The 12,554-nt window shown below is 30.7% G+C and overlaps 1 protein-coding gene across 1 annotated transcript; it reads right to left on the bottom strand.

The window, feature by feature from the left end:
• Positions 1-1,206: 1,206 nt before the first annotated feature.
• Positions 1,207-11,396, bottom strand: LOC148312967 (endocuticle structural glycoprotein SgAbd-2-like). The gene is made up of 4 exons (XM_088270884.1): positions 11,319-11,396; positions 5,332-5,477; positions 2,199-2,353; positions 1,207-1,813 (listed from the first exon to the last, which is right to left on the bottom strand). Exons 1-4 carry the CDS (start codon positions 11,325-11,327, stop codon positions 1,644-1,646), a joined length of 480 nt encoding a protein of 159 aa, XP_088127010.1. The 5' UTR covers positions 11,328-11,396; the 3' UTR covers positions 1,207-1,643.
• Between the last annotated feature and the right edge of the window lie 1,158 nt (positions 11,397-12,554).

The following is a 12,554-nucleotide window of genomic DNA, read 5'->3' as shown; positions in this document are numbered from 1 at the left end:
TTATTTTTTATTTGTGACCCGGGTCGAGAGAATGAACAAACTGATTGAATCGGGTCTCAATCTGATCCGGATATCTCGCCGCTAACTCCATAGATTTAATGTTAGGAAGATAGGAATGTAGATCACAGTAAACAATAAAAATTATGTTTTGCATAATAAACTCAACACATCTATCGACCGGTAGGTGATGCGTAAATATAAAAAAAATCAATAGAAAAAAGTTCGCTTATTTATTTATCATGTTCAAGATCAATAAAATAAACTGAAATAATATTTCAGGCTTATTATGTGTTTTTAATTTTCAAATAATGTTGCAGACAAATCTAACAAAATATTAGCATTTAACTTCACAAGAATTTCGCTAGATGTCGTTTCAAATTACCACATTAATTAAATGTAGGAAATTGTAAATTTTCTAATAATCGAGTGGTTCGGATGTTCAAAAACATTGATATTGTGGTGATCGTTACACAAGTTTACGTGAAAATCACTTAAACCAGTCGATGACAGATTGTAAGCCATATTAATGCCCAATGACTTCCATGCTCCCCTTCAATAAAAAAATGCGTCTGTGTGAGACGAATGGAATAAATTTTGAAAACAATTATGAGAAATAAACCAGTACAATTTGCTTTCTTGAATTAAAAATAATAAACAAAATACTGTTAGTATGATTGTTCTTCAATCTCAACATAAATTACGTACTTTACAATTTTAAATTACCAAATATTTTTTTATAGAGTTTTGCAATATTGTAGACTGCATTGACGTCTATACATTAAAATGTTTAAAATACCATACTTGATCATGTCAAGTTTTCCTCGGTTTTCTTCTGCTACTATTACCAACCACATTCGCCGTATAAATTGGTTTAACTATTCTTTCTTCACTCATTCGATTCACTTGCCCAAACCATCTCAACACACCTTTCTTAATTTTATCAATAATCAGCCTTGCATTCATTCTTTATTTCACCATTCGAACACCTTTGTTTTGTTGCATCGTTTAAGAGCATTGCATTTAGATTGCATATTTAGTCTACTTTCATCCATCTTTTGCCAACGCCATGTTTCATTTCCATTCAACTAGGACTCCATTGTGTACTACCAGTTTATCTATCAATTATCAAATTGTAAAATTTACAGTATCATAGCACTATGGTTGAACTTTCAATAAAATCGGAATAAATGCAATTAAAAAACAGTGTTTTTGCTAAATCATATTTATTGTGTTTTTGGCATACAGTGCAAATATTGCATCGTACAAATTTTTTTCGTAAACTTCAACTGTCATTATTTCCTTTCTTCGCGAGAAACGAAACAACAATTCGTCGAGCAATTGCTTATTAAAATAATGCTAACGTTTCATAAATATTATGTCATATTTTACATGTCAATAAGTTAACAAACACGTACTTATAAATAAGATCATGTTATAATCTCTTCTTGGATGTAGGAAGAAAAAGGACGGGAAAGGAATGGGTTGAAGTGAAGGAGATAGGGTTTGAAGGAAACGTGATATAAGTAATACCGAATATCTTTCATTTATCAGCACCTTCGAGAGAGAAATACCGAGTTGACTGGCCATTGTCGATTGAGCGGATCTTGAGGGATCGCTTTTTAATAGTCGTTTTGGCTCTTAGTTTAGAAGCGACGGTTGTATTTGTTCTGGTTGAACTGGTTCTGGTTGTACTGGTTCTGGTTGTATGACGGTTGGGGCTGTTGGGGCTGGGACTGGATGAGCTGCAGAGCCTTGGCGATGGCTTCTGGGATCGGAGGAGGGGTGGGCAGATGAGCTCCCTCAGCACGGAAACCTGGAGACAAAACAATCACATAAGATATAAATAAAAAATCTAACTAACCATCACGCCGCTTCCAATCTCAATATTATCAATAATGCTTATCTCAACCTTTTTGCCTAGAATTCTCACCCACGAACTCAATGGAATTCTACTATCTTTAGACGTAAAAATAGGCCGTAAAACTTCACTTGAACATTAGGTAATTTAAAAAAATATTGCGGATAAGGGTTTCAAGAATATATTTAAGCATAATGTACTTCCTTGTAAAAATATGTTTTAAAATATGATAAACAAAGCGATTCTAGCATTTATCCATTTTTTATTGAAGTTTAAGATAAACCTATGTGCTTCCTAAAAATACGCTAGTAGAAAACAGTGATTTGTCTATGATTTTTACCATTCTCATCAGCGATGTAGGTGACGGTGATTGGGATGCCATCGGGTCCGGTGTAACTGTAAGAGCCTTGGGCTACTTGAGCTTCCTGGTCTGGGTTTCCAGCGTTCTTCAGGTATCCTTGTTCCTGGGCCACGATTCCGTTGCCAGTCTCGTAACTTCACAGAAAATAGAAAAAATTATTTAAAAAAAATGTGAATTGAGTACTCGATAAGTAAGTACTGTATCTATTTTTATGCTGGTTTTCTGGAAATAGTTTATGGTTTCAGTTTAAATGATTCGAAATTCAAACCTTTTTTAAAAAGTAGGATTTGAAGAGTTTTGGGACCATAAAAGGAACTTGAAATAGAAGTTAAAATGAAATAGTATTTTTGACTTTATCTATGCGTTGAATAATTCTAAAATTTAATTTCATATTATTATAATTGAGAAATATGGTTTTGAATATATTTAATAATTAAAACGCTTAAAAAAACGATAAAATTTAGAAAAGTGTGATGAGATGGTTTGGGCCTGTGAATCGAATGAGTGAAGAAATAACAGTAAAACAAAATTATGAAGCGAATGTGGTTGGTAATAGAAGTAGAGGAAGACCAAAGAAAACTTGGCATAATCAAGTATTATGCCAAGTATTCACCAACCAAATTCACGTCATAATTTTTTTAACTGTTCTTTCTTCACTCAATCGATCCACATGCCCAAACCATCTCAACACACCTTTTAATTCTATCGATAATGTTTATCATAGCCTTGTATTCTTTCCTTATATCACCATTCGAACATCTATAATATTATACATCGTTTTGCAGCACATTTCGCTCACTCCTTTCAAGAACGTAATAAATCAAAAAACTTGTTTTTTCAGGAGATCGTTTTTAATGTTTAAAAATATTATACAATGTATTAAAAATAAATATGAAACCACTTTTTGAACTTTTTACTGTGCAAGAGATCTTTTTAGGTAAAACCTGAATGTTTTTTCTCCATTTGAAAAATATTCAGCATATTTAAAAAAAAATATTAAACAGTACTCTTTCTTCGAAATGCAAAAACAACACTTTCTGTCCTGTAGTGGGTAAATATTAAGTTAAAAAATATGCCTCTTTTGCTGGGATATAGTACATATTCTGGGCATTCCGAGAACATGCACAACTGAAAATTTACGATTTTTGATTTATGACGTTCTTGAAAGGAGTGAGCGATTTGTTCGCATGGTAAAGGTCCAATTTGATGATTTGTAAATCGGTGTTAGCTAATTGTGAGACCTTATTGGAATATCTCAGCATCTGTTGGAGTCGGAGGCGAGTTTTGTGTGAGAACTGCAATTACCAACAATATCCACACCCAGCATCACCCATCCATTATAGACTTAGGCATTAAGAGAGGCGGGCGTGGCATATTGCGCGATATTGTCTGTGGCTGATCACGAATTCGATATTGGTAATCTGATAATGAAATTCTAGTGAAACTGCATCATCTTTGAGGATATACGGATTAAATAATGTTAGACATTTTTTTTATATCATCGCATGCAAAAAACCACTGAAACTCAATTCTAATGATAATGATCTAATACATATATGCTCAAAAACAATATTTTCTTGGAAATCACGTTAAAGAAATTTTAGAGCTAAGGGTATACAAATTGAATAAATTTAGACATCGAATTTAAAATGTATCCCACATTATTTTATATCCTTGCATGCAAAAAACCCACTGAAGCTCAATTCTAATGATAATGACGTAATATATGCTCAAAAATAATATATTTATTGGAAATCGCGTTAAAGAAATTTTAAAGCTAATAAATAATAAGGGTATACGAATTGAATAATTTTAGACAAGAGTTTAAAATGCATCCCCTATTATTTTATATCATCGTATGCCAAAAAAATTGCCGAAATTTAATTCTAAAGATAATGGTATGATAATTTATTTATTTTTATTTATTTATTTATTTGTTTTCATAATACATAGATACATTCATTATACATATTCATTTCATATACACATTTATTATACGTATTACGGCTCTTTAGGCATGGCCTGTGTTGAGCCGAATACTAACATGGTAATACAAAATTTATATATATAAGTATTTATATTTTTTTAAAATTTTTAATAATTTTTTTTAATGATAGATTATAAACATAACATACAGGAGATACAAAAATAATTTATAGTTTAAGGTTATTCAATGTGATAATTACACCTGGACTTTAATTAATTCACTTTCTACCTTGTCCCTTCCAATGTAAAGCAACCATCGACGGACACTGTTCTTAAAGAATGATCACTCCTGAATAATGAAGTAATATTATATGCAAAAACAATATTTTCAGGCATTAATAAAAATGGGGTACCATATTTCACAAATTTTAAAGCTAATAATAAATAAATCTTTGAGGATATACGAATTGGATAGTGTTTAGCGAGTTTACAATCTATCTGACGTTATTTTATATTATCGTATGCAAAAAACGTACGAATGAAACATAATTCTAAGGATAATGATATTATAATGACATTAAAATCTTTTAATGCATTAAAAAATGGAGAATTATTAATAAGGAACTTAAATGCCATCAAATATGGATTTAACCAAAACGTTTTAGGTGTGTACAAATCCTTGGTAAAAATAGGGGCCTTTGCTAAATAATAAGCTTACTCAAATCAACTATAGATGCAGCCACGAACTCTCATAACAATAAAAATTGGAGTAACGTGGTTGATCATGCGTAGAATGGCTAGAATGCCCAACATCTTGGCCATGCTACAGCCCAAGAAAACCGAGAAGAAGGCGCAATAATATGGCAGCTCCACTAACCTCCCTTCAGATTCAGCTGATTGACGACGTTTTTCATTAATATTTTTTTAAAACTATCATTATTATTTTCATATCATAATCCATATCTGTATAAGCGCCTTTGAGGTAGTATACATAAATGACGCCATATAACTTGTCCAAAATTATTATTATAATGGTGAATGTAACACATGTATAAATTGATCACTAAAACCAGGCCATGTCAGGTTATAAGCTCTTTTAATATACCCAGACTCCCATATTGTTGTTTATCTGTGTTGAGATGTCGAAGTATATAAATTATAAAATATATTTTTTCTTTCAAATTACCTGTAGCTGTAGGAGCCGTCATGGCTCACATCAGAGGCTTGTCTGACGATGGGGATGAACTGATTAGGGTTGGGGCTGTATTGTTGGGGTTTGCCGTACTGTGGGGCGGCGGAAGTGAGGGCCAGAGCGGCTACGAAGACTGCGATCTGTTGAACACAAAAAAAAATCAGTAAAAAAAAACAAAAAAAATCAACGAATTTTTCATGTGAAACGTTTTGGTCTGGATTAGACCAAAAATTCAATCGATCCCTTGTTCTGTGATTGTCATATCAGGTCTTCCCTTGTCGACTTTCACTTGGGAGCAATTATATTCGTCTTGGGCAGCTCTAAACAGCACCTCGACGGTTCTGGTCTCCTTCCAATTTCGTATCCAGCCATATTTCGGAGCCAGGAGATTTGTCTTCTGCCTACTCCTCGTCGACCCACTATCAGGTGCAATAGCTCGTACTTCTCTCCACTAAGCACATGCCACATATAGGACACCTTTCTGACTCTGATATCAGACATGAACTGTTCCTACTCTTGCTCTTTGGAGCACATTTGCGTTGCTGACCATATCGGTCCATGACGTGCGTAGCATTCTACGATGTTAATAAAACAATATTGACATATTCCAACATGGCCACACAACCAATCAGACACGAATTCAACTCTTCTGCATGTTTAAATTACCTAACGTAATCTAGCTACAGCTTATGCAACACCGCTTATCATATTCCTACTTAGGCTTTAACTATACAAGTTTTAAAGCCTATTCTTCTTTGTGAGTGGGTTTACTTTTGATGTTTAAAGTTACTATAATTTCATGTAATTCATGAGTGAAAATTATAGGCAAAACATTCGTTATTTCGTTAAATGCATGAGTTTACATAATTCAATGATTCTAAGTTAGCAATGAAGTTACTTAGGTGTATAATTGAGATCTCTTGTGAGAATTTGCATAGGATTTTATTGCTTCTTGGAACCAGGAAAACATAAAACAAACAGTTATAATAGGGTCTGTGACGAGAACCTGTATTCAAAAAGAAAAATAGAATAGTAAAAAATGAATCTAGTCACTCGTAGTCTAGAGCCTACATTTAAAAAATACAAAACAGTCAAAAATTAATCTAGTCACCTGTAGTCGAGTGTTGCCACATTCAAGCAAAAAAACTTTGCACATAATTTTTGTGTTAAAAAGCATGTTTGATATTATCAATCAGATATGCTCATTACACATGAACAAAACAATAATTCGCACCCTCATCAGGTACTTGCAATGGAATTGCAATATTCGCGTGACTACCGTGTCCGACATTATTGTAAAGGACGGTCCCACGGTGTAATTAAAGATATTCAAAAAATAATCATGTGAATTTGTGTAAAGCAGTGGTTCTCGATTAATTTCTCTTGGGTACCACTTTAAGAAAGACCTCAAATTCTCATGCCCCTTTTTTATGTGAGCCTACACTCGTTTACGAATGACTTTGGCTCTTTCAAACCAAATTAAACAAACAAAGGAAAACTTGGCATTTGAAATACTTGTAAGTGGTCATATCAGGATTTGAGATGATCGGCGTGTATCTATGAGGAGATGAATGTACGTGGAATAGACTAAGATTGTTTGCAAAGACAGATTGATGTGGCGTTCTATTCTCTCTGCCTACAGAAGCCCTAAATTACAGTGTCATGATTACAATGACCGATTAACAATATATTTTGATTGAATTGTTGTTTGCGTAATTCTTTTATACTGATTGAATTATCTTAGTCACGAAATTGTCGCGCTTGCCCCTTGAAGCAAATTCGCTGGAAATACGCGCACCACTGATTGGAAAACACTGCTATGAAGTAATTTCGAATTGTATTTTTTTGTTCACATTTGGAGAACCAACGCGGGCCCGATCAGATTATTCAAACACGCGTATTTCTTCAAACAGTTGAAGGTATAACAGATTATATTGAATGATAATTTGGCTAAGACGTTCAGACGGAATGACGAGGCTGACTCGTAGTGTGTAATCAGATAAGAAGTGAGAACGACGAGTCTCACTCGTAGCGATTCTATTCGATTCTAAACAATGGTATACATACAATTCATGGAAGTTTAAGTCTTACTAAGTTTTAAGTTTTTTTTTGCAGAGATTTAATGATAGCTGAACAAATATGGATTAAGCATTAACTTTATAGAATAACACGATGATTTAAATAAAAAAACTCACTTCAATAATGCAAGTTCATGAATTTAATGTAAACACGACAGGTTTCGAGAACAGTGAATATATGTATCATGTATTATTTTTTGACATCTCATCAAAGATGAAGAAGAATATGGAAGTCTGGGCATTTACGGGGCTGACGACCGTCATAAGCTGATTTTCGTGATCACTTAACACACGTGTAACATTCACCAATTCTACCCATTATTGACAACTACACTACTCAAATTCTTTGAAGTTCTATTTTATATTCTACTCTATTTTATATAATTTGACCAGTCTTTATTCACAATATTTCGGTGTGCTCAAATCCTGGTTCACAAATCTGGGTCTTTCCATGGAGAAACGAGGATTTGGACACACTTAAAATGTTTCACTATAGGCACCAAAATTTGGTGTCCGTGATATTTAATTCCTAATTAAAAATTCAGTTTTGCAAAATTCATTTTAAAATTAATGAGATCATTTTCTTGTTTCATTATTGATTCAGTGGGATTTTGATTTATTTGTTAATATAGGCGATGTGTCGAAAATTCTGTTAGGTAAGTCAAGCTACAAATTTCAATACTATCGCATTGTATTTGAGCTGACGTCTGATTCAATTTTTTTTTTTTTTTTTTTTTTTTTTAAGTTTATTCCAGCTTGACTAAGTGGTGGGTGCAATACTTAGTCAGCCATATATATTCATCAATGTTCATCAATCAATGTTCTGTTTAATTTATCGGTTACAAAAATTATCAGTAATAAGTAATTAATATCAAAAAAATATTCTCATAACATAGACAGATATTAAAACCATGATTACGTTTCTAAATTTGATATAAGCGGCTCGTCTTTTAAAAATAATATCAAATTGTGGTTGAGTTAGAATCGAACCCCGGAATTTAGATTACAGTCTGCAAAATTACCATGAGATTAGAGCTTGAATAATTGTACACATTTAAATTAATAAAATTTAACATTTAATGGAATAAGCATTATCGATAAAATTAAGAAAGGTGTGTTGAGATGGTTTGGACATGCGAATCGAATGAGCAAGGAAAGGGTAGTAAAACAAATTTATGAGGCGGTTGGTGACAGAAGCAAAGGAGGACCAAGGAAAACTTGACTTGATCAAGTATTTCAAATACTTGAAATGGTCAGGATATATACGAGGAAATGCAGGAATATGGAAGAGGCGAAGATAGGATCTTTCTGATAAAATTGGATAGTTCTAACAAGGGTAGATCTCCGTTCAAAGTCAAACTTTCCGTAAGTATCATTAGATAACTACATACGAGTATGTTATATTACGGGTTAATCGAAATTAAGTACAGTATAGCTACAATATTAAAAAAATATTATTTCGTTAAGTTTACATTTTAATTTAATGTAATAATACGGAGGTAAGAGGTCAAAGAAATGGAACCAGAATGGGTATGTGATCAAGAGTTATTTTATAAATTGCAAAATAGTTTTATTTTTCAATTAATAACATAAACAAATTAATTAAAAAATTAATAACGTCCGCCTCCGTAGTGTAATGGTCAGCACGCTCGGCTACCGTTCTGGAGGTCCCGGGTTCGATTCCCATGGGGGGGGGGGGGTCAAATAAATATAAGTGATTTTTTCACTGTAATATTTATTCAATATTACCCTGGACTGGTACCTGAAGCGGAGGGCTGATCACCTTTCCTTCATGTGTAAACGATCAAGATAACACTGCGTTTATATGAAGCAGTGCCCTATGCACCATTGGGGTGCGGATAAGGGTTTTATTATTTATTAATAACAATATTCATATTTTTGTAAAAAAATAATAATAATGTTTTTGGCGTAATTTTTTCTAGTTTTCGTAAAAATGTGTATTGCTTTTTATCAAATTTTAATATAAATCTGATTGAAAAATTAATGTATGGGAGATGTATTTAGATAGATTTTATTTTGATATTTTAAAACATCCCTTAAGGCAGCTTGTCTCAAAATAAATATTTATTTTGACCTTACTTATATATATATAAAGAAAAGATTAAATTAATGATTTTAAATTCACAACAAAAGGGCATATCGCTCACTCCTTTTGAGAACGTCATAAATCCAAAAACTTGATTTTTCAGAAGAACGTTTTTAAAGTTTAAAAATATAATACAATGTATTAAAAATAAATATTAAGCCACTTATTAAACTTTTTATGTGTAACCGATCTTTTTAGGTAAAACTTGAAGGTTTTTTCTCCATTTGAAAAATATTTAGTCTATTTAAAAAATAATTAAACAATACATTTTCTTCAATATGCAAAAACAACATTTTCTGCCCTGTAGCGGGTAAATATTAAGTTAAAAATATGCCTCTTTTGATGTGATATAAATTGAATTAATTGGGAACAATTGAAAATTGACGATTTTAGATTTATGACGTTCTTGAAAGGAGTGAGCAATATGTAAATACGTCCATTTAACGTAATTTCGAATCATTGTTTCGCATACGTGGTATGTGAAGCGTGGATACAACAATACTATATCTAGGTATTGTTCTGAAAAGACCGAGTTTGTCGGTCTTTTTTTAAAACCCATTCATCGATAGAATTGTCGGTATTACATCAGATTTTAATGCGAATAGTATAATGTCTATCAAGATATTAATTTTGATGAATTAAAAGTGTTAATATACATATTTTATGCATGTATAGGATTTACACGAATAGGAATTTTGAATAGATGTAGTGCTAGCATTTGTAAATCTGCACAAATATAACAAAATATGTAATGAGTTAATACATTTTAAATTTAAGTTTTTTTAAATTATTATAATATTATCAGATTTCACTCAAAGCATAATTAATGACGAATTTAAAGCGTTTTTTTTTCTTCGGTAAAATGTAGAACTAAAGTGCCATGATATAATATAACACGTAAACTGAAAAAAGTTTCATTAATCGATTCGGCAATCACGTTGTGGTGATATCTATGCATTTTTAATTAAAATTCTATTTGGTAGATACCGAAAAATTCAAATCAAAATACATTTTAAGAAAAATTGGTATTTACCAAGGAAAAACTTAAATTTAAAATAAAAAAATGTTGTTAGATAATGATTACGGGTGCATGGAAAACTAGTTATACCAAGTAAATGAATATATTTTAATATAAATAAATCGTTTCTTATTTATTTAATCTAAAGTTTGCCTTCGTAGTCGTATGGTTACATGCATCTTACTGTGCAAAAGGCCCAAGTTCGATTTCGGATATGGTCGACAAAAATATGGCGTATTTTAAATAAAAAAATATTCCTGGTGTACTAAACGAATTCGCCACATGTTTTATATAGAGGGTGATTTTTTGTTGTTGTTGTTTGTGATGATTTTATTTGCCTGAATGAATACATAATTTAAGAATTGAAAATTTAAAAAAAACATGTAATTTTAAGAATAATTTTGCGTCATTCAATAAAAAATTATCAGAATAATTCTTTTATATACATAATTAGCATATCATTTATTTAAAAAAAGGAGTAAAAATTATATAATTTAAATTTATAGTGAATATAAAACTTTATGTGTCTTATCGGTGTAGTTATTTTACATTATTTTTTATTAATTTTTACATAATGAACACAATAAAAAAAAAAAAAACAAAATAAACTGTTTTATAAATTTTACAATTTTAGCTCCTGATCATATACAATATGTACATATTTAAATGTTTTAAAATGAATGAGGTACAATTTTGGAAAATAATTTAAAAAAAAAAAATTCTATATATATATATTTTAATGTGTGGAGAGGTTAGTAGCATATTGCAAAACTCTTACCGAAATCATGGCGAAATGTTTATCCTTGTCAAGAGAGAACAATGTTGAACTGTACTTGGCGACAATTGCCTTTGGAATGATTTTTAGTTCGCGTTACCATCTTTTTATATGCGTGAATTAGTATAGGAAAGGATCGTCGGATAATAACTTAGAGATCTTTTCCAATCAAAGAACTGCCCACAGCGGATGAGGCGAGCCAAACTCGGCTCTATGCATGCTATCATGAGTTCTCAAATCGCGTGGCAGGAGTATAATCGTATTACTGAAATTGTCGATGAACGGGTATGGCGAGAAAACCCAAGATTCGTCGTTCAGTCTGCGGTTAGATTTCGGGTTGGCATTAAGACTTTAAACAACATTTGATTCCATGAAGTAATCTTATGAACAAATTCTTCATGAATTGATGGATTGAAAAGCAATTACTTAATTTGGTTTGCACTTAGAATACACGAAAACCATTTGAATTTTCCATCACACATTATTTTTTTTAACCTTCTTTTGGACGCAGTTTTAATGTATTGATTGTATGTGAAAGGGGTGAGGATTTCCTTTTTAAATAAATAAATATATATTTATATATATATATATATATATATATATATATATATATATATATATATATATATATATATATATATATATATATATATATATGTATATATAAATAAATATATATATATATATATATATTTATATATATATATATATATATATATATATATATATATATATATATCTATATATATATATCTATATATATATATATATATATATATATATATATATATATATATATATATATATATATATATATATCTATATATATATCTATATATATATATATATATATATATATATATATATATATATATATATATATATATATATATATATATATATATATATATATATATATATATATATATATATGTATATATATATATATATATATATATATTGCGACGTTCAAATCAGTGTTTATTCCGTATAGTATAAAAACGTTTAAAATATCTTTAGATTAGGATACAACCGAACTAAATTTGTTATTTTTATCATCTCCCTTTTTTAAATTTCAGTTTTACTTGGTAAATACCACTATTTCTGAAAATCTATTGTGACACGTGTTTCGATGCATTTCTCATAATTTTGATGAGATTTTAATAAATGGTGGTATTTACCAAGTAAAACTTATATTGGACAGATATTACCACAAAGTGACTGCCGAATTGAGAAATG

Source organism: Brachycentrus maculatus, unplaced genomic scaffold (assembly GCF_059751285.1).
Source record: "Brachycentrus maculatus isolate JH-2025_06_01 unplaced genomic scaffold, ASM5975128v1 h1tg000028l, whole genome shotgun sequence".
Lineage (NCBI taxonomy): Eukaryota > Metazoa > Arthropoda > Insecta > Trichoptera > Brachycentridae > Brachycentrus > Brachycentrus maculatus.
This window is presented reverse-complemented; position numbering and strand designations above follow the sequence as displayed.